Raw genomic sequence first — 22,821 nt, forward strand, 5'->3', positions numbered from 1 at the left:
TCAGAGATGAGCTTGGAATCCCTCCTTCCCTCCTTCAGCCACTATGAATGTCAGGCAATATGGATTTCATCAGGTACAGTTGTTAACTAAGCAACTTGTTCCAATCCTATGGTAACTTTCAGTTTAGTGCCCTGGTTCTCTAAATTTTTCTTCCCAAAAGTCATTCTGGGTCAAGACCTCTTGCAAAGGCCTTTGCGGGGAAGCGATGGATAGTCAGGATCAGTGAATGCCCGGCTTAAGCTGTGAGTCCCTGGAAATGCTCTCAATTAAGGGCCTTGGTTCAAACACACCTTCATGCACAGAAAGGAAACAAGAAAGCCTCCTGTCCCGTTCCTTAATTCAGAAAGCTATCTCTTGCCAAACTTCTTTATAAGAAGGAGCTGGCTTAGGGGAGGCTCCATAACCATGTCATTGTGGAGGTCAGTGTGGCCTGTGGGAACCCAGGAGACCAGCTTGAGAGGGTGATTATCAAGTTGTAATTTACTGAAGTGTGGATATAAGATGTTCTGGGATTTTCAAGTCCATTAATGAGAACCCAAGAGAACACTGGTTTCCATAGGGGAAATAATAATATCATTTTGGAAGATTTTGTTTTTTCATTATCATGAAAGCTGGATTATAGACTCGTATTGCATATCAGCCCACAGTGTTCTTAACAAAAGCCTGTTAATCCTCAAGAATTACCACTGGAGACTTAACCCCAGCAGCAGCTGGAACAACAAAAGCAATAGCTTTCTTTTCCTCTAACAGTCTGGCTAGTTTATGGTTTTCAGAAGGAAAAAAAAGGATTATATAATCAACACTTTTCAAGAAAATAGTAATTTAACAAGGCTGAAGCTACACCATTTGAAACTCAACATCTATCACCAAGCTCTTTGTGGATTGATGTGGCAGAGAGGAAAATGAAGCCTATGATCCTGATGAAAACATACTGCCTGTCAATCACCATTTTTCTGAATCTTCCCTCCCTACAGGGTGTGAAGGAGCACAAGTGTGGAATTTGTGGGCGAGAGTTCACCCTGCTGGCCAACATGAAGCGACACGTGCTGATCCACACCAACATCCGCGCCTACCAGTGTCACCTCTGCTACAAGAGTTTCGTGCAGAAGCAGACCCTCAAGGCACACATGATCGTCCACTCTGACGTGAAGCCTTTCAAATGCAAGGTGGGCAGTGGGACTTGAGAGGAACCAGAGAGTTGCGCAAATGCCTGATAGGAAAGCGTCCCCAGGGGGACTTCTACTCTATTTAATCAGTGGGGCTACGGGGGGTCACAATAGGTCCGTGGTCAACCCCAGGTCCCATCTGCCACTCTGCCCCTCTGCACATCCCACTTATGTCATGCCAGGCTGGAGGTCCCTAAGGAGCCTGCCCTGTTTGTCTCACTATGGCATCAGTGCCCAGGGGCGGAGCCAGGCATGAGGGAAAGGTCTGAGCATGGAAGGCCCTTTTGAAGAAGGAGGCTGTTAAGGGTTGCAGGTGATGTGGAGAGCCTTTGTTTTAGAGAGGAGAAAGCAAGTTTAGCCTTCTCCTTACAAGGCAATAAACAGGACATAGAAAGGAGTCAGAGAAGCTTCTAGCACAGCTTCCCCCCTGCTGCTGCCTCCACTCCTCTACTTGCCTCTTGACACTTGGGCTGAGCCATATGTATACTTTGAGGGCAGGCCTCCCAGAGAGGATGAGAGGGACTTCAAAGCTAGCCCCTCAGAGGCCCTCAGAAATGCTTGCTGGGGCTGTGGAATAACTGTGAGCAGTCACTTCAAGTGCCTTTCACCTACTGCTAAGTGCCATGTAGCACAGGGATGGAGCATCTTAGTTAAAATATCTATTAGACTAATTTGGTTGGGTTTGTATTTCATCAGCTGAGAAAATGTGTGAGCTGGAGATTGGTAAAGCCCAAGGCGCTGATGGGCATTACTCAGAAATGCTCCGGCTCCCCGAGGCTGTCCCCACCCTACAAGAGTGTTTCCTCTCTCTACTTCTAAAATGAAGAGAGAGCATTGGCCATGACTGGGTTTAATCCGAGTGATGTACTGGCCAAGTGTCATCCGGTCATGAAGAAGGCTGAGGGGGAAGAAGAGGGAAATTACCACATTCAGATATCATTAGAGCCCTTCTGTTTGAAATGGAGGTTTTCTCTCTGTGCTACTGGGTGCCTAATCGGGTTCATATGATACTCTGCTGATCCACACTCCTGAAGTGGGGTTCCCTGCTTCCAGGAGCTGTTCCTGCTTTAATACCTCTGCAGTGTGGCCCCACTTGAAGGAATCCCCTGTGAAGCTGACTTCTTTCCTGTGTTGGCAACTCTTGGAAGGGGTGAGGGGTCAGGCACCAGAGCTTCCCTAGACCTGTGTGGGCATTGTCCAGAGGTGGGAGAGGGAGGCTTCTCCCTCCAGCCCTTTTCCTGCCACCCACTTCTGTTTCCCCTCCTTTTCTTCATGTTCCCAGTGGTTTGAAAGTCAATTTACATCCGTCTAAAGCAAGAGTCAACTTCGTGCAGGACAGGCCGCATATTTTTCAGGACTCAATACAAAGTGGAAATGCAAGACTCCTTGTTCAAACGTTACTGGGAGTTTCAAGATGATGAAAGCAGAGCATTAAGCCAAACTCAGGAGCTTTCTGACTATGGGACCCTGTGTGATATGCCCATGAAGTGAGGCCTTGGCTGCATGTGGCGATGGACTCCACAGCCTCCTCTTCTCTCTCTCTTTGGGGACTTCTTTCATTTCCTTCCCACTTCATTAAGCCCCTAGAGCACTTCACATTTCACAGAGCTGTTTCTTCTTGCAAAGGGTTTACTGTCTCCTACAATGGAGTTACAAGCAGGTCTCTTTACCATTCTTCATTCCTTATGTTGAGTTTACTCTTGGGCTTCAAGCATTAACTGAATTTTTTGTCTTATCAACTGATGGTGGTGGAGTAAAGTTGTTAAAATATGAAGGGAGCCATTAGCATAGTTTATAATCCCCTGAAAATTCACATCTGTCCAGTCAACCATCTCCTACCTCCACCTCATCAATTCTGGTCCAGTGGTAGTGGTAAAACCAGGCAGAAAATGTTCCTGAAATACAGGGTTATGTCAGCAGGCAAAACGAATGTAGGCTGTGTGTGGCTTGAGGATACAAAGGCATTCTGCTTCTCTACCCTCAGGGGCTTGGAGGACTTCTTGGACCAGGTAGCATCTGAGGATCTGGAGGGTTCTCTCTAGTGTCAGTGCACAAGAGACTGCAAGGTGCTATGTAACCAGGGCCCTTGATGCAATGAGCAATCCCAGCTTGAAGTTCAGGGCCTCCCTTCACGAACGATGGCTCCTTCCTCCTCCACTCCAATGATGGTGCATGTACATGGTCCAAAGGGCGTCAGATGGTCAGCTTTACAGTTCAGAAACTGTTTTACCCATTTCTTGAGGTTAGATTAGGCTCCATGTCTGGTCCACACCATCAGAACCCGTAAGAGAGTGGTTCATAAAGTAGAATGACAGCTTTGAAACAATGCTCCCCTTATATTTTACAATGGGAAAGATGGGCTTGGCGCAGGAATTGGACTGGTCATTTGCAAACGTTGCTTCTTCCTGGTGGTAAGTCCTCTCAGGAGACCACACTGGAGGTCAGGAGGCTCCCTAGAGAGTGTCGTCTATCATCAGACAAAAAGAATTGGATGTGAAAGGGCATTCTTATCAAACAGTGGAGAAGGCGGGCCTTCTCCATTCTTAGCCATTTGTGAAACAAGAACAAGTGTCAGCCACCTTGACTCACAGCCCTCTGTCTCCGAGACAGTCCTCAAAGCATACAGTCAGGGCCTTCCTCTCCCTGTCCCCATCTCCTGTCAGTGTCACCCTGCTGGGTGCCGTCTTTGTACCATTGCCCTTCTTCATTTCAACAGACTTGCAGAGCATGTCTGGATTTACAGATTATGTCACAAGGCTCTTTGCATTTGTAAACTAGCTCCAGGTCACACTGTGGGGTGAGCCATCTCAAGATGCTGTCCAGTGGTTCTTGCTTCCCAACTGTGCTGTGCTAGATTCTTGGAAATTCGGCCCCGGGTGAAGGTTGTTGGGGATTTGGGACTTGACAGAGGGATGAAGGGCCATTTGCCCGTTGCAATGCAGTTCACAGTCATCTGAGAGACATGGCTGGCTGGCTGCTCCGTGGTGTTGGAGGACAAGCCCAAGCAACTGAACTTGTGTTTTGTTGCCGTAACAGGGAAGAGCCATCCACTTCATGTCTCGTGATTGACATGGCTGGGCAGAAGAGGCAGTCTTCACTGTCTCCTTTACCCAAAAACTCACAGCAAGGAAGAGGCTTTTAGTAACCGATTCTAATTTTTTGGGATTCTCACCATTAAAATTCCTTCTTAACATACATCCTTCCTCCTGTCTCAATATAACTGATCTTCTCTAGGCCTGTGCTCAGTGGAAACAGCTGTCCCTAGCAAGCAGAAATGTTCACTCAGTGTGGGATTAGGCGTTAACAATAGGATGGAAAATTAGAGGAGAGGAAAGGTTTCCATTCCACGTTTCTTTTCTTTTTTTCCTTATAAAAAAGTTACTGCCCTTCTGGGCTCTTTTGCTATTGGCTGGACTTCTGGACTTGTGCTTCTTGGAGCCAGCTGGAGTTTTTCCAGAGACCTGCGCCTGTAGACTTCAGCCACTTTTCAGAAATATGCTTCCCAGATTCTGGGTAAGCACACAGGGGTTGATTTGGATCCTATCCTTGTAGTGGCCAAACTCCATAACAGCAAAGAACCAGCTGCCCTCTTTGGGAAACCTGTCCAGGAAAAGCAGCCATCCAGAATTTCCGGGACAAATTCTCTTTTGAGATGGGTGAAGCCGGGAGCTGCCTGAGTTATGAATCACCAGATCATCTGAAACCTTGTCTGTAGCATAAGACTGAAGGCCAGAGGGCAGAGCTGTCAGAATAGGGATGAGGTCTCCCCGCGGAGGGGCCCACCACTGTCGTCAAACTGGCTCCATTTTCCCCTCACTTTCTTTGATGCTCCAAGAAGGAAGAAACCAGATGCGGGGCTTTGAGGGGCCCAGTGCTTGGGGTCAGAGTTTTCAGGCTGGCATGGAGGGGGTTAAGGCAGTGACCAGATAGCAGCCTTTGGCAGCAAAGCCCTCCTCAGCAGAAGGAAGGATATAGCTGTATGAACTGCCTGCTTAACAATGCCTCACATGTCCCCAGGGGCCCGCCTGCAAATAGATTTCATCTTGCTTTCTCTTGTACTTTTCAAAGCTTCCTGTTTTCTCACGGTCCTTTTGGACAGTTTACAGTCTCTCTCTCCCTCCCTCCCTCTCTCTCCCTTTGAGGAAAGGAACACCCTTCTTATTAAAAGAGAGAGGGAGAAGAATGTGCGGGAAGGGCAGTTTCACGGAGGCCATTCTCCTCAGCTGCAGGCCACAGCTCTCTGACCTCTTCTTTCTGAATAGGAAAACACAGGCTTCCTGGTGCATCTCAGTTCTAAAGCTCACACCAGGCTGGCTGGGGCGAGGTAGTGTACTGCTTCTGGCCCCAGCCCAAGGGCTGCCCGCACTATCACCCTGTCTCTGGCCACGGTCAACTTCTCCATAGCTGTCAGCATGGCCACTGGGGTTCATGGCAAGTGCCCAAGGTGCCTCCAGGACCTGGACCAGGGAGGAGAAGGGTGCCAGGAAGCTGGGATGAGGAGGCCCGGAGCACACAGGCATCCGCCAGCTGTTCGAAGGGCAGACTAAGGATGGGGGAGCCAAATAACTCGGCCCTCTCCCAGCCCTGAGCCTTGGATGGAGCTTCTCTTTCCATCATTTCCCAGACCTGGGGCAGGCACAACCGCCTGCATTTCTACTACACTTCAAGTAGCCTAGCGGGTATTTAGTCAGCGGATTCCCTATCTGGTTCTTCCTTTAATATTCCCCTCATCTTCAAAGAGCTTTCCATTCCTGGAATGTAAAAGAATCCACTATATACACAATAATTATAGTAAAAAGAGCTAATATTTATTGAACTCTTACTATTTGCCAAGCCCTTCTTGTGAATTATTTCACTTGATCCTCACAACAACCTTCAGAGGAAACGATGATTATTATCAACATTATACAGAAGAGAAAATGGAGCAAGCTCTCTGTCCTTCTGGGTCTGCACCTCCCCTCTCTACTCTGACATCTCAAAGCCTAATAACCCATGTGACCCATGTTTAAAGGGCACTTTAAAATATTTGTTTCCATTTTTTATTAAATTTTGAGGTCCATCTCTATCTCAAAAAGCGGGTGGATGGAGAAGCTGAGATTTCACGTTGAAACACACTGATGGTGCTCCTTGGAGAGACCAAGAGGTCAAGCGGGGGCACTCTGGTGGAGAAGCGCACCTGCTGAATGAGATCAGAGTCCTCCCCACTCCAGTGGCTTCCTGAACCAACATCCACTCCCATTTTCATCTCCACAGACCTTGGCAGAGATGATTCAGCAAGTCCTGCTTGGGCACACTTTTAGCTTCGCATTGCATGATTTAAGGAGGCCTTGACTTCAATGGCTGCTTTTCTCTGGAGAAGAAGTTAGAGATTTGGTGGTCCCTCCCATCCATTGCTCCTCCCTCTGGTCTAACTCCCCTCCCCTACTGTGAAAATTCTGCTTGGGGCTTACATCTCAGACTCCACCCAAGAGCACCGTGATTCACTGGCCCCATCCTCTTTCTCTGGCCTCATTTTACTAACAGTGTCTGAGAGGTTTCTCTCTAGAGTTTCACGGACATAAAATATCTCCATACACTTGGGTGTTTTCACATGAGGACAATCTTCTGAGAAAGATGAGGAGGCCAAGTGTTCTGAATAAGGATCAAAAGGCTTGGTGGAGAGTCAGAGGCTGAGAGGAAGAAGCTAAGTACCTACTGCCCAGATGTGAGTGGAGCCCGAGTATCTCAGGTCCTGGGTTAATTGACTCTATCCTTCTGCCACTGAGGAGTTTAGTTTGAAAATTAATAGGTTTTGTGGGAAAAGGATGAGAGCTGGTAATGGCTGCTTTTTAGAATTTTGCATGAAGTAATGATATTTCCCTGACTTGTTTATTTCCCCAATCAAAGACTTAGGCATTCATGAAGTGTACTATATGTGTAGTCCTGTGCTTGATACTGAGTTGGCTACAAAGAAAAGGAAGTCAGCTTATTGGAGACTACCTGGGATGCTGTTTAGAGCCCAGACACTGTTTTACTAGGTGCACACCTCTGTGCATGGAATTGGGGAAGGGAAATAGATGGGACATTGGGGCAGGTGAATTGCAAGGTCTGTAATACCCCAAGGTCCCAGAAGGTGTGGCAGCAACAAGAATTTGATTGAAGTGTCTGAAAATATCTCATGAAGAGACTTTATCTTTGTGTACAACAAAGTGCACTTTACACATTTTTTGTGGTTAGGCTAAAATTCCATCCCCTTTACAAAACCTTCTCAGACCAGGTCAGCTTCTAAGGCTTCAGCAACCACAGATAATAACTGAAAGAAGAATTTCTCTCATCATGCGAGCCAAGTGCAGAAGGTGCTTGTCACTTCTTTTCAATGGCCTCTTTCTGGCCTATAGGACCACGAGACCCCGTTCATGCCCGGACTAGTATAGTAGCCTAATTGATCTTCTGGCCTTCAGCTTCTCTCCCCCTACATGCCTTGTCCTTAACCACTCATGGCTTTTCATTTGATCAATTCTTGCGTGGCTGTGTTTCCCACCCTTTTCCTCACTCAGCAGATGCTTACTGAGGAACTATGATGCGTCACACCAATACTAGGCAGATAATAAATAAAAAAGCAGACAAAGCTTCAACGCGTGTTGCAGTCTCCTGAGTGAGAATATATATGAACCAAATACTGGTTATGCTCAGCAACTGTAACAGCAACTTCACTCCAAATAACCAGGAACCATCCCACAATCCAAATAAGGTATGCTTTTTCTAAAAATGACCCATGACTGGAAATCCTTAATGTAGAATCTCTAGCTTCAAAGCTTCTTTTTGGCCTGGCATGGTGGCTTACCCCTGTAATCCCAGCACTTTGGGAGGCTGAGGCAGATGGATCACTTGAGGTCGGGAGTTTGGGACTGGCCTGGCCAACATGGCCAGAGAAACTCCATCTCTACTAAAAACACAAAATTAGCCAGGCACCTGTAGTCCCAGCTACTTGGGAGGCTGAGGCACGAGAATCTCTTGAACCTGGGAGGTGGAGGCTGCAGTGAGCCAAGATGGCACCACTGCACTCCAGCCTGGGCAACAGAGCGATACTCTGTCTCAGGAAAAAAAAAAAAAAAAAGAGCTTTCAGCCATGATGGTGGAGAAGTGGGCAAATTAAGCTGATAAACATAACTCTAATAGAACTTTTACACATATGCATGACTGAGCTACAGATTGATATATCTTAATAAATTATCTCAATTGAGAATAAAAGAGTCATCTATCCTACATATTGCTTCTCTTGCAAAAGTTGGAATTAGACCAGTTCTGTCATCCTTTTCTCCTCTTAGGTCACCATTTTCAAATGAATGTGGTGTGCAGATGCTCTGACTGGATGCTGAGCTTGGAACCCCACCCAGTAGGCCAAATTCATTCATGCTAGTAAGAGAGAGCAAAAGTGGGGAAAGTACTTACAATTCTCAAACATGAATCATTCAAGAATATAGAACCAACCATTCATTATCCATACGTGGACCCAGCATTCTTCTAGGCTAAACTCCCCAAATCGTCATTGGAGAGGTCTATCTACTCTTCCAAGACGAGCTCAACACTCATCTCCCATAGCCAACTAATGAAATTGTTGCCTTCATTAATAAAAATTTAATCCAGAATCCCCAACATTGGCCCTAAAAATATATCTCAGCGAGGAAGGAAAACTGGTGTAAGCTCAGAGGATGCCTCACCTTGAGGGTCTCTGTGGCCTCTCTCACTACATAGTGCTGCCCCAGCTCCACTGGCCTCTGAGGTTGGGGAGGGAAGGAGAATTCTTCTCTCTTAACATTCTTGTCCAATCACAGACACAAAATCACTGTTTGCATTCCTCCTACCACAGCCAAGGAAAGGCTGAAATTTTCCTGCTCTAGTAAGGCTTGGGGACAACAAAAGCTCCCCCAAAGCAGTCTGCTTCTGGGTTCCTCTTTCTGCATATACAAAATCACCTGTGAGAAGAAAGTTCTGCTCTTTTTCCAAAAGCAGTGGGAGAACCAGTTGTCCTTCATGTATTTGCAGTTCGATTGAAATAGAATGATGAGAAAGAAAGAGTAAAACATGTTTACTTTTTGTACACTCTCACTACTTCAAATTTCTACCCAGAGAAAAGACACACTCCTTCCTGAGATGATTTTTCATTTTTTTAACTTTGAAATCCACACCAGTAATTAGAAAATAAAGCAATTTAAAAAGCATTGTGTGATACGTCGTATATAATAATACAGTATATTCTTTTATTCTCTGCTGCCTGGTACAGAAGAGTTGTGTTGAGAGACACACAGTATGGTCTGGTGGTTGACCATGTGGCCTCTGGTATCTGATGGCCTCAGTTCATTAACCCAGCTTCAGCACCCACTACTTGTGTGGCTTGGCCAAGTGACATAAGTCCTCAGATTGTGCATCTGTAAAATGGGGATGGTAATAGCAACCATCTCATATGATTGGTGTGAGAATTAAATAAGATATTCCATGGTAGACTTAGAACAATGCCTTCCGTATTGCAAATGCTGCATAAATATTAAACACATAATCACATTCTTATTAGTAAAGGAGGAACACTTGTAGCCACTGTTTTTCGGATCAGCTCTTCTCCTTTTCCAAAGCTTTTATTCAAAAGAAGTTTTACAAGCTTTGATATTTTCACTTTGTATTTAAAGGTCTCTAAACTCCAGGAACAAATCTCATGAATCTACCCCTACTTGCTCCACCTTTGAGGCTCCTTCCTGATTTCCTTACGGACATTTTTCTTGCAAGCAGATTAAAATGTCAAGGTCCAAACAAAGTAGAAGCGGTATCTGTGCTCCAGGGGCCTGGATGAGGCTTTATTCAGGCAGAGTAACCTGTGTTCTCATTCCCATCTTTGACAGCTTTGTGGGAAGGAATTCAACCGGATGCACAACCTGATGGGCCACATGCACCTGCACTCAGACAGCAAACCCTTCAAGTGCCTCTATTGCCCAAGCAAATTCACCCTGAAGGGGAACCTGACACGCCACATGAAAGTCAAGCACGGAGTCATGGAGCGGGGCCTTCATTCCCAAGGTAATCACTCTTTTGGGAAGCCCTGCGAGTCAGTCCAGTGGACAACAAATGGGAGCTGATTTCATTTATGGGGATTACCTTGAGAGTTATTCTTGTCAAGACCACAGCAGAGTAGCAGGAGTAACCTTCTAATATTACTAGAAAAAAATCTGACACTAATTTCTGAAGGTAGTAAATACAAGTGAATTAGAGTAAATAGGACCGTCATCATGATGCCAGTCGGTACCATTATTGGTTCCTTTGTTCCAGACACTACATCAGGTGCCTTGTTGCTAATATTCATGGCAACTCCAGGCTGGAAGAACTTCTATTATTTCTATTTTACAGCGGGGCAATGAAGGCTTCAAGAGATCAGTTTGCCCGAAGTTGCTCTGCTGAAAAGCGGCAGAGTCAAGATTTGAACCTAGGCCTTTCTGACTCTGCAGACTTTATTGTACCCACTTCATGGCATTGCTGTGAATGGGAATGCAATTTTTCTTTTCTTTTTAGAAGACAGATGTGCAAGCCCTACTGTTAGCAGAATTATGTTGACAGCAGGCTAGGTGTTTCCTACTTGTTCACGACCAGACACACCCAAGGACAATTTTCCTGCTTGGTAGGTAGGGTTGTTTGGCCCATATGCAGAGCAGGGGTTTACACCTCCCCCACTGAGTCCTCACTGAACTAATGAAAAGTTCTTACCACCTTTATCTTCTCAGTCCCAGGGCCCTTGGGAGTGAAGAGTTTATGTTCCAGATCTACTGAATTCAGCCAGGTTGCTCCTTAATTGTCTAACCAACCAGTCCTTCAATAAAGAGGCAATAAATGCCCCTGTGTCCAAAGCAGTGAACTACACATAGCGGCAGATACTAGGGGAAGGAGACCATCTGCCCTCTAGAATGTCTGTGCATGGGGAGAGAAGACAATTTTACGTGTAATTTACAAAATCATCTTAACAGCTTTTCGGTCACTAGTATGATCAAAGCACAGGGTGAGACCCCTTAGGGACATTATTGCTCGGCCCTACAATGCCATGAAAGAGACTATGTTATTCTTATTTTGTATAAGAGGAGACCAAGGCCTAGAGGGGTTAGATAAACCGCTCAAGGTCAAACAGCAAGTCTGAAGACAGAACTGGGATTCCAACTCAATTTCTGAATCAAGCCAGTGCTCACTACCCTAGGCAGAAACATGGGGTGATTTGTTTGTGTGCTGTTTCACTTACCTCCTTACAAAAGAGATGGTCGAGTGTGTGAGCATACTCATAAATAGGTACACATAGGCACACACAGTGTGAAACAAAATGGTTGTAGCTTTCAAGTTTTTCACAGTACCCACTGAGTTTCTAGTGACTCCTGGATGACAGGGAGCTGTGGTCACAAAACAAGGGCTAGAATTTGTTCAAAAGCCCTGAAAAAAATTGTAGTTAAAACAAAAACAATTTTATTTTTCCTGCAAACGTTTTTCTCTTGAATTATTCACTGAATCTCTAGTTGCCTGAGCCACTTCCCCAAGCTAAGCCTGGATTTTTCCAGAAGAGGTGAGGTTTGCTCTGTCATCAGGATGGGAGACATACAAGTCAATGAGGAGACCACGCTCCATCTGAAAGCACGAACTGGTTGCCATGACTTACCCCACACTGCTGCTCAAATCCTAAAAGGCACCTAACAGCTCTGTTGTTCTGGAAAAATAACTATCAGAGGGTTGCTTTGAAAAATTTTAACAGACTTTCAACAGTCTTAGTGTTTTCATCTACAAAGGGTATTAGCTTTTATTTTTCACTCTAGCTTTTGAAATCGCTCAAAAATCATTAAAAAGATCTTTCCTGTCCCCTGACAAGATTAAAGATTCAGACAGCTTCGTTGCCTGACAGCATCAAAAAGTGAACAAAATTGAACATCATCGCCCCTACCCTTCTTTTTTGCACCCCCCTCCCAGAAGCCTGCTCTAGCTGCACCCCAGGACCCCTCCCTTGCTGTTGCTCCTCCTCAGTGTCCAGCCTGTCCCTGGAGGCCTGCCTATTGACTCATCAAAGGTCAAGGTCTTAAAGACAGGATCAAATGAAACTGCCATGCCCATCCCTACCGCCCTGCAAATTGAAGCCCAAGGTGAGGCCTCCTTGAATCACTGTGCCCAACAGCAGGGACACTGGTGGTCAGACACAGGGGCTGTGTGAGCTCCTCAGAGGACCTCTTCGTGCCATCTCTACCCTGTCTATGAGTAGGCTGTTGGCACAGGAGCCACAGTCCTGGGGTGGTGTCTGCTGCCCCAAATGGGATATCTTTGTTTTGTTCAAGATGAAAATGCCTTTATTATTGATTTACTTTTTTTATGATGAAACGTATGCTCATGGTAAAAAATAAAACAATAGTACATTAAAAGTGAAAAGAGAATGTTTGTTAATTTTAAGATTTTGACATACTTCAAGACATTTTTTGATAGAGATGGCTAGCTAGATAAAATCAGGTCTGCACTATAAATAAACACGCACACACAAACTTACATATATATTTTGTTTTTACTTAAAATACATAGCAAATATCTTTTTGTGATTATTAGTAGGTCTCCACATCACCTATGCATGGTTCACGATATGGATATATCATTATTTATTTAACCAAACCTCTATTATTAAATACAAAAATTTTTCGCAGTTTGACTGTGATAAAAAATACGGTGATATGCATCCATACACGTGTTTTGTGCACCTGCCTGCCTATTTTTTCAGTTTAAATTCTCAGTAGCATAATTGCTAAGTCAAAGCTTGTTTTTAAAGCTTTCGGTGGATGTGGCCAAATTCACCTTAAAGGGATTAAACCAATTTGGACACTGTCTGTGACAAGCCTCCCACCACCACATCCTTACTGGGAATGATCTATTTTTAAAATATGCAATCAGAATACGATAAACGGCTCCGGGCTGCTCCCCTTCCTCAAGGTTCCATTGCCCCAGCATTTCCTCAGGTGCATAAATTCTTACTCTGCTCTCGTAGGTCTGGGAAGGGGGAGAATCGCCCTGGCACAGACAGCTGGTGTCCTGAGGAGTCTGGAGCAGGAGGAGCCCTTTGACCTCTCTCAGAAGCACCGGGCCAAGGCGCCCATGTTCCAGTCAGACGGGGAGAGTGCCCAGGGCAGCCACTGCCATGAGGAGGAAGAGGAGGATAACTGCTACGAGGTGGAACCCTACAGCCCTGGCCTGGCACCCCAGAGCCAGCAACTCTGCACACCCGAGGATCTGTCCACCAAGCCGGAGCACGCACTGGAGGTGCTGGAGGAGGCCTGCAAGGAGGAGAAGGAGGATGCATCCAAGGAAGAATGGGAGGAGAGGAGCAAGGGTGACCTTGGGGCAGAGGGCGGCCAGGAGAGAGACTATGCAGGCAGAGATGAGTGTCTCAGCCTCAGGGCTTTTCAGAGTACCCGGCGGGGCCCCTCTTTTTCTGATTACTTATACTTCAAACACAGAGATGAGAGTTTGAAAGAATTACTGGAGAGGAAAATGGAAAAACAAGCAGTGCTTTTAGGTATCTAAGTGGACAGTTTTAAAATTACATTTGGAAAATGAGAACGAGGCAGTTCAAATATAGCTTTCTGCATGAGCTGTCATTTTCTGGAGACTGGCGAATAGTACCAATCTCTACAAATGGCTTAGACTAAATGAGCAGGGATGTAGGTAATGGAAAGCCTTCTCAGGTCATTCACGGGGCCCTTAATACCCTTCACACATGTGCAGGGTCTTCTTCAGTGGCGTTTGATGCATCGCCAGTATAATAAACTGTGAGTATTCTTCTAGATATCTAATTGTAAGCTGATGCTGACAATTTTAGAAGTTTTTAGACAATTTTAGTAGTTTTTAGAAATTCTACTTTTCTCTGATTTATATGCAATACATGGTAAATTTCTAATTGCAAAAATATGGTGCTTGAGGTGTCACCTTATTAATAACTATTTAGGTGAATTTGTGAAAGTTATAATATTTTCCAGATAGATGAAAATATTAGTAGTTGTATATATAAAAATAGCCTTTATTCTATAACCAAAAATGTCAGAAATGGCACAGGAGGATGAAATGTTGAAGAGAATGCTCTCAAGTAGTTGCTGCAGATATAAGGTAAAATTTCAGGAGAAGAATAATTTTGACTAAGGGAAACTGGTGACCTAGAATACTTAGACTCTCTTGTTCTATGTCGGCTGTCTTCATCAGATTGAGCATTTGGAGCATTTTTTTTTTCAGATGATCTGATGATGTTCAGGGTCCTGGTTCCTCAGACAAACCCCCACTTCTCGAGCAGAGCTCCCTCCTGGAGACCACTGCTGTCTTGCTCTGAGGCCTCATGCCCCACAAGACAGAGGTAGGGACCGGGCACAATGGCTCACGCCTGTAATCCCAGCACTTTGGGAGGCCGAGGCAGGCAGATCACTTGAGGTCAGGAGTTTGAGACCAACCTGGCCAACGTGGTGAAACCCCATCTCTACTAAAAATACAAAAATTAGTCAGGCATGATGGCGGGTGCCTGTAGTTTCAGCTACTCAGGAGGTTGAGGCAGGAGAATCGCTTGAACCCAGGAGGTGGAGGTTGCAGTGAGCTAAGATCATGCCACCGCACTACAGCCTGGGTGACAGAGTGAGTCTCTGCCTCAAAAAAAAAAAAAAGGACAGATGCAGGAAGAGTTGTCACCAGTGACCAGGGGGTTTCTCCTCAGAGCTAGCGCTGGGGGGTGACCTCAGAGAATTCTCCCAGAAATCTAAGCTCTGACTTATTTGGGTTACTAGAATAGTTGATAGCTAATCATAAGTAAAGAAGACTCTGGACTATGTTCTCAGTGCTGGCTGTACATTAGAATCATCTGGGGTGACCTTTAAAAAAAAGACACCAAACCAAGGCTTCACCCATTAAGATTCTGATTTAATTGATCTGGAGTGAAGCCCCAGGACTGGAATTTTCCAAATTGCTCCAGGCAATACTTACGTGCAGCCAAGATTGAGAAGATTGAGGGGAATAATATAGAACTCACCATTTCTGTGGCTTCCAGGACACTTTCCAGAGACTTCATAAGTATTTCTGTTCCTAGCCTCAGACTCTTTAAGGTTGAGAACAGGAGACCTCACAATCATACTGCTGACTTAGGCCTCCTTACCTGTCTGTAAGAGCCATATGAGTGGATACACACACTCTATATATAGATACACACTTTTGACATTATACTAGAAGATGATGCCTGTGATGTTTATAGTCACTTACTATGTTGAAAAATGCATGGCTGGCCTATGGTGACTCATTATCTCTTCCCAGACCCTTGAACCATGATGCCAGTGAGTGGAAATGACTCTATTGGGTGGGATGGGCCCAGCAGGTCGGCCTTACTTAGGCACTGACACTGAGAAAAGCAATACTGACCGGGTGTCATGTATGTGTGACTGCCCATAGCAATAACCCTCTGGTACTGTGTCTGTTTATGTAAAAACCTCTTGTTTGGTAGTTTTGACTCTTATTTATAGAGCTAGGTACTGGTTATTATTGTGCTTCATCCTATCCCAGACTTCCCAATACATTCCTTTAGAAGACATGCCCATCTCCAACTGTTGGAGGCTGGCCTTTTCTGTAGGCCAAGATTTGCTCCATTAGCCCCACCTGCTTGTCATCACTCACCTGTGTGTTGTGTCCATCTCTGACCCATTTCCCCTGCCACCTTGCCTAAAGCTTCTCCTGTCAGACTCCCCACCACCATGAAGTGCTAAGAGTACTGTGTCCTGAGGTAAGGGCACCTGCAATGGAGATGGTGAAGAGAAGACTGTGGGTTTTTGTGGTTACAAGCACAACTCTGGGTCACAAACCCATTCCAAGTCCTCAGAGGGGCAAGTCCCTTCCACTTATTATTAAAATAGCTCATCAGTGCCTCTAGTGAAATTGCCCAGGAGGCTGGCAGAGTGGCCTGGGAGGCTTCCAGCTCTTAGGGTTCAGTTACACATTTATTCACACTGTGGCCATGTGTCGAGGACCTACTACGTGCTGTGTTTGACCACATGTCCTGTAGAATGCCGTTTGGTTCTGAGTATGCCTGGCTGGAATGGGAACCAGGAAATTCTAGAGTAACAGGCTCTAGTCCTTTCCAACCAAAACAAACCACATGGGAATGTTTGAGGGACCAGTTAATGTTGAGATGGAGAGAGTATGGTCTAGAATGGTGGTTTTCTGATTGTGTTTTGAGGAGCCGGAGGTCATCTTTAGGCCTCTGAAGAGTGGTAGGGAGAGGAGAAACTCTCAACTCCCACACCCACCTCACTCCAAGCAGCTCAAGTTCCATCTGATTTATACGTTAGCATTCTAAATAAAATTTTATTTGGAGGGAGTAAAAAGGTCTAGGAGAAATAAAAACAATTGGTTATGGAGAGTATTCCAGGGCCTGTTTTCAGTTGTTGACTCTGGGCATAAGACACTTAATTAGATCTAACCTAATGGTTAATACAGAATTAACCTTCTGAGCACCAAGGCTAAAACCTTGGTTTTGTATGCTGTTGAGTGGCCAACATCCTGGTTTGCCTAGGATGATCCTGGTTTAGACCTGTTGTCCCAGGATAATTATTCGAGTGTCACCTTAATTCTCAAAAGTATTCCAGTATGGGTGAGAAATTACATGGACACCTTATGCATGAGCACAGAATTAAGGACAGGGTTGGCCAACTTTGCCTAATGAGCTGATGAACCAGAAAGCAAGCCTTGAAGGAAAGTCCATGTGGGCCATCTCAGAGAACTAAGGGATGAAGCCTTCCAAGATTACCAGCTTTCCAAAACCAGAATATCACATTGTGAGACTCTGAAAATAGGTCACTACCAAATGCTTTCCAGCCTTTTGACCACTGTCACTTTGAACCAATCAATAGACAGCCGAGTGGCATATTGTTCTTTTATTCTTTTTATTCTTTCCTATGATTAACCCTCATGTTGCCTTTCAATTCCTCTTTCTCTCTCTTTTTAAAAATTTGACTCCCCACTGGCCATGAGACTAAGGCTGACCTTTCATGAACCCACAAGAGTAACTGGTATATTTGTATATGAGTAGTTGCATGAGAAAGCTCAATGTGCATACTGTATTTATTAAGCCCTGAAGACATTTAATAAAATATTAACATGGTGTTTTGAATTATGATCTTTGTCTGCTTTGCTGGAACAAAATATAACAGGCTAACATTTGAAATCCTTCGCATATTTGGACAACATTACACCAAATGTTGATTTTGTACAGAACCCTAGCTTGCTATTTAAAAACTAAAACTCTAAGTATATAGCAGCTCAAGTTGTGAATATTGCTTTCCGCTTCACTGAAAAAGCAGTTTACCTGAAAAGTCCATGTAACCTATATTTTGTTAATTTAAGCAAATAAAGACATGTTGAAAAAACTGAGTTAATTATTTGCAGATACCTGAAATTTTGCAAGGAAGTTGCCATTGTCAACATATCACTCCTGCCATTATACCCTTGGCCAGGGTGGTTCCCAGTGCTTGGCTCCTCAGCCCCAGGAATACCAGTGTGTTTGATTCTCCCTCCCTCAGGGCTTCAGAAAGAGATGAATGAATTCCAATCCATCTGCAGGAAGGTGACATCTTCCTCATCCTGTTGCCTTTTCCTATTCAGAAAAAAATTTATTCTGGAAGGATGTCACAGGCAAGTGGGAGGTGAAGGCAGGATTGTCTCATTCTGCCTCACATTCTTTGTAAAATGAAGTTCAACAAAAAGGCAGTAGATGCTATAAGCAAAAGCTCAAATTCTGCTCCCAGGTGGCCTGTGTTCAAAGCCCAGCTTTCCCACTTCCAATCTTTGGGAACTGAGACCAGTTCATGAACCACTTTGTGCCTCATTTCCTTATCTGTAAGATGGGACTAGGAACTCTACCTTTTTCACTGGATTGTTGAAATGACTTAAAACATGCAAGACACTTGGAATGTGCTGGGCTCACGGTGATGCTCTGTTAAGAATTAGGCACTGCAAGGCTGGGTACGGTGGCTCACGCCTGTAATCCCAGCACTCTGGGAGGCCTAGGTGGGCGGATCACAAGGTCAAGAGATCGAGACCAGCCTGGCCAACATGGTGAAACCTTGTCTCTACTAAAAATACAAAAATTAGCTGGGCACGGTGGTGCGTGCCTGTAGTCCCAACTACTCGGAAGGCTGAGGCAGGAGAATTGCTTAAACCTGGGAGGTGGAGGTTGCAGTGAGCAGAGATTGCGCCACTGCACTCCAGCCTGGCAACAGAGCAAGACTCCATCTAAAAAAAAAAAAAAAAAAAAAAAAGAATTAGGCACTGTGATTGTCAACATGGTGGCCAGAAGACTGAGCACTCAGCTTCCCGTCCTCAACAGAAACCTCACAAAGTTGTGTCAGCATGGGGGGCTGTCCATTCCTGGGGAGCTTCCCTTTAAAACAGCAAAACTGCAGCACATATTGAACACTGTGATAGGCCAAGCACTGTGCCAAGTGGTTTACATACTCGCAAACATTATTCCCTATTTTACCAAGAAGGAAATGGAAGTCCAGGAGAGTGAAATAACTTGCCCCAAATTACCTAGTTGGCAACTTACTCCTTTGTCTGTAGCAGGTAAAGCATATAGCCTATAGCATGTTGGGTTCTCTGGAAGCAGATGCTGAGACAAATTTGGATGGAAGCTACTTATCAAGGATGAATACCAGTAGGAAGAGAAAAGAGGAAAGAAAGGTTGAGCAGAGGGAGAAAGCAACCTGCAGTGCATTCCTGACAAAGCCTCAGCCACTGTGGTGGGCAGCTCTGGGGGCAAATGTTGCCCATCAGAGTTATGCCAATTTGAACAGAAATGTCCATTCCTCTACACCCCTACCTAGTTCAATCACCAGATGTGGGCTTCCCTAGGAAGGGTGTGACTCTCTGCAGCTGGGCCAGACCCCGAGGGAGCTGGCAGCTGGAGGCTGTCTGCCAAATGCACTCTCATAACTTGGATGCAAGTACTTCCTTGAAGAGAGACTGCTCATCTCTGCCTCATCCCAGACCACTTATTAATGCGTATTCATGAAGCATCTCCTGCAGGTTCCAGTGAGCTTCTCTTCCTGATTGAAAACTTAGAGGAGAAGGTGAGCACAAATTTCAGCCCCTACAGCTGCAATGAGTCTAGGGACCAAAAGTGATAGTCATTTTCTCTTTCTCCATTACCCAGTCTAGACTCCCCTCATCATCAGGTACCACCTCTGGCAGTCTTGGTGGCTTTCCTAGTGATTTCATCCAGGTTCTCATCTGCAAGAGGTCTGAGTCCTTGTCACCATGCTACTATGGACTGAATGTTTGCGTCCCTCCAAAATTCATGTCTTGAAACCATAATCCCCAATGTGATGGTGTTTGGAGGTAGGGTCTTTGGGAGGCAATGAGGTTTGGATTAAGTTATGTATGGGGCCCTCATGATGTGATTAGTGTCCTTAGAGGAAGAGGAGGAGACTAGGCCTTCTCTCTCTCCCATGTGAGAAGGTAGCAATGCAGCTGTCTGCAAACCAGGAACAAAGCCCTCGCCAGACACTGATTCTGCCTGCACCTTGATCTGCACTTCTGAGCCTCCAGAACTGTGAGAAATAGATGTTTGCTCTTCTAGCCACAGAATGAGGTTGCTGTGCCTGTTCATTTAACATCACGAGTGGGCCAGGAAGTATCAAAATGAGCCTAAGTAGGTCGTTAGATTCCACACTATACTTCCTGGTCCACTCTGTAACAACAGCCCTACTTCCTCCTGATGATCAGGTCAATTACCTCTGCCAAGATGGTGACTCCTTTCCTTGTCTTTTGCACCCTGGAGGTGAGGAACAAAAGTGTCCACAGCTGTAGCTTATAATTATAATGATACTCTTGCTGTGTTCCAAGGTGAAAGTGTACAATCCTTGAGGATGGAAGTTTCTAACCCTGCAGAGCCCAGAGTTATGTGATAAGAAGTACAACACCCCCCACAACCGCCCTGGGAAACCTGCCAATCACCCCAAAGTGTTATTGGGATTGATGGCAAGTGGGACCACTCCCACTTCCACTCCTGGTCCCTGGACCTATGCAGTCTTTCTATTGGGACATAGCACCATATAAAAGTATTTGATTCAATTATATACCAGAGGGTGGCACCCCATCCTTCCAGAGTATTTCCTCCAAGAAGCACTGTAGGGAGCTAGCCACTTCTGGGTGGTGCAGATTTGATCAGTAGATCCTGTGGCCAGGGCTCATTTCTAAACCTCAGTTACTATAAGCTGAAGGTCATGGTTTGATGCGATGTTATATAGGATTCTGTGCCAACATAGTAAGCATGCTATAACCCCATCCCTTGCATAGTAGTGCTGGCTAAGTTCCCACGAGCAGGAAAGCAAACATATACTCAGAGTATGTGTCTATGCCTGTAATAAGGAACCACTGGCCCCTCAGGATGAAATGAGCTCATTGGAGTCAACATCTTACCAAGTGACTGACTGGTTTTCTTGAGCAACAATGTCATATTAGAAGCCCATCACCAGTCCTCATGGTTGGCATGTTGGATATTTAGCAGTGGTAGCAGCTAGATCAGCCTTTGTAAATGCAGTTCTTGCTGCTGCACCCATGTGTAATTTCTACCAATGTGGCTACTTTGTTCACGTATTCTTTGCTCCAGCACTGGGGTGGCTAAAGCCAATTGGTGAGGTCATTTTTGTCTGCCGGGTTATTTAATGTCTATTTCATGGTAGATGCTATCTAATGATGTGTCTTAACATGTGATATAAAGATTTTCCTACTTTGTATTCACTCTCATATGTCTATCCACATACTCTACCCTAGACTGAGAATAATAGTGAATGCCTACTTTAAGTAAAATGGTGAAGAATTGCCTTTCTGAGGAAGTGAAATTTAATTTGAGAACTGAAGTATAGAAGAAACAGGCCAGGGAAAGAGGGAAGAGCATTCCAGATGGAGCAGACGGCAGATGCAAAGGTCCTGTGAGATACATATGTGTGTGTGTGTGTGTGTGTGTGTGTGTGTGTGTGTGTGTGTGTATTATGGCCGGTTTAACAATTCATTATATTAAGCATTCTGGCAAATAATTTTGTTTCTTCTTCTAGGAAACTGCTATCAACCTTGTGTCAACTGAGGGGAGAGATAAGGTAAAATCTATTCATCATCTTCGACCTGCACAGACTGTTGCTGTGTCATTTATCATTGCTGAAGGACAGCTTCCCTTCCAATCTGTGGCAACTCTAGTGAAGAAAACAGTTTCATTGGAATGGCAGGTTATCCAACTCAGGACAATATTTAAAACTTTCAGCAGTGGTTTTGCAAGAGTGTATACATACAGGATTGAGTCGGTTACCTCTTTTCACTCCTTAAGACAGTGTGGTAGAGCACAGCAGGAGAGGGTGAGTGCTGCAAGGTGAGGCTAACATAGAAAGCCATTGAGAAAGGAGGTGAAATAATGAGATTCAGTTTTTGAAAGCTCATTCTGACTATAGTGTATAGGGTTGGAAGAAAGCCAGGATGATGCTGGAACACCATCAAAAGGCAGTTTCCACAATCTCTGAGAGATAATACTGCCCTGGATTAAGGAGGTAGCAAATAATTTAGAAATGAATGGTTCAAAATCTGATGTGGAGGTCCAATGGACTTGTTATACTGAAGGTAAATTGTAATAAGATGCATATTTTTCTAAGTTCAAAATAAAATGCCACTTGATATAAAGTCCATCTCCTCACACAATGACTGAAGGGATCAATTAGATTTTTATGCTATCAGAAAAACCATGCTCTTCATTTAGTTGGCAGGAGGGCATATTTACTAAGTAATGTATGTAAAACTAATTCCATCTGATTTCTCTCAGTTTTGCCTACATTACAACTGGTGAAGAAGTAAATAGTCCAGACTGAGGAAGGCAATGAGGCTTCTCAGATGCAGATTCTGGGAAGAAATGACAGAATAACAATGCCAAATGAACACTGAGTTGGAAGATCAGAAAAGTAATGGAAAGGCTAGAATTTCAAGACCATCATGTGAGGCTGCAGAGTCCTTTTCATCTCCATAGACCTTGAGGACATCTTTGATACAGCCAATAAAATAATACACCCATGAACATGAACTTGCACAAAGAGTTAACCATCTCTATTGTTTTTATTCACTAAATGGAGTCCAAATACATTTCCATTTTTAAAATACGGTTCTTAAAGGATGACAGTTCAGTTATCTGGACAATTTTATCTAGTGATCATCTTATTTAGCAATGGTGTAGAAAAAATGAGATACTGCCACATTTTAAGTCCCAGAGTTAATTGGCCCATGGCACCACTGATAGCACCTTAAGAAGAAACAGAAAAACAAAAACATGTGGAAGGAATTTGTTCCTGCCCTTAAGGAACACACTGTTCTTAGCTGGCCTGCTGAAGCTGGCAGGAACATGGCTAATGATTTCTGAAATCTCCTTTCTCCAAATCTCCAAGGCCTTAAAGCTAAAAATCTCTGCCCTGTGAAAACCCAGGTGTGAACACAGCCTGGTTCCCTGAAGCTCTGTGGCATTTCTTTTTCTTTTTTTCTTTTTTCTTTTTTTTTTTTTGAACATCAGAGCTGAGCCAAGAGTAACTTCCATTCCCGTTAAAAACTCACTCTGCAAGTGGAGGAAGAC

General features: G+C 44.7%; 1 protein-coding gene across 1 annotated transcript in view; it reads left to right on the forward strand.

Annotated features, from left to right (window-relative positions):
- ZNF366 (zinc finger protein 366) overlaps positions 1 to 13,998 on the forward strand; it is a 63,627-nt gene extending 49,629 nt beyond the window's left edge. Inside the window, exons 3-5 of the mRNA XM_023207954.2 lie at positions 975 to 1,166; positions 10,040 to 10,214; positions 13,186 to 13,998. Coding sequence (XP_023063722.1) covers positions 975 to 1,166; positions 10,040 to 10,214; positions 13,186 to 13,721 — 903 coding nt within the window. The 3' untranslated portion in view covers positions 13,722 to 13,998. The remainder of the gene's footprint in view (positions 1 to 974; positions 1,167 to 10,039; positions 10,215 to 13,185) is intronic.
- The last annotated feature ends 8,823 nt before the right edge of the window (positions 13,999 to 22,821 follow it).

This window comes from Piliocolobus tephrosceles, chromosome 4 (assembly GCF_002776525.5).
Source record: "Piliocolobus tephrosceles isolate RC106 chromosome 4, ASM277652v3, whole genome shotgun sequence".
In the NCBI taxonomy this organism is placed as follows: Eukaryota; Metazoa; Chordata; class Mammalia; order Primates; family Cercopithecidae; genus Piliocolobus; species Piliocolobus tephrosceles.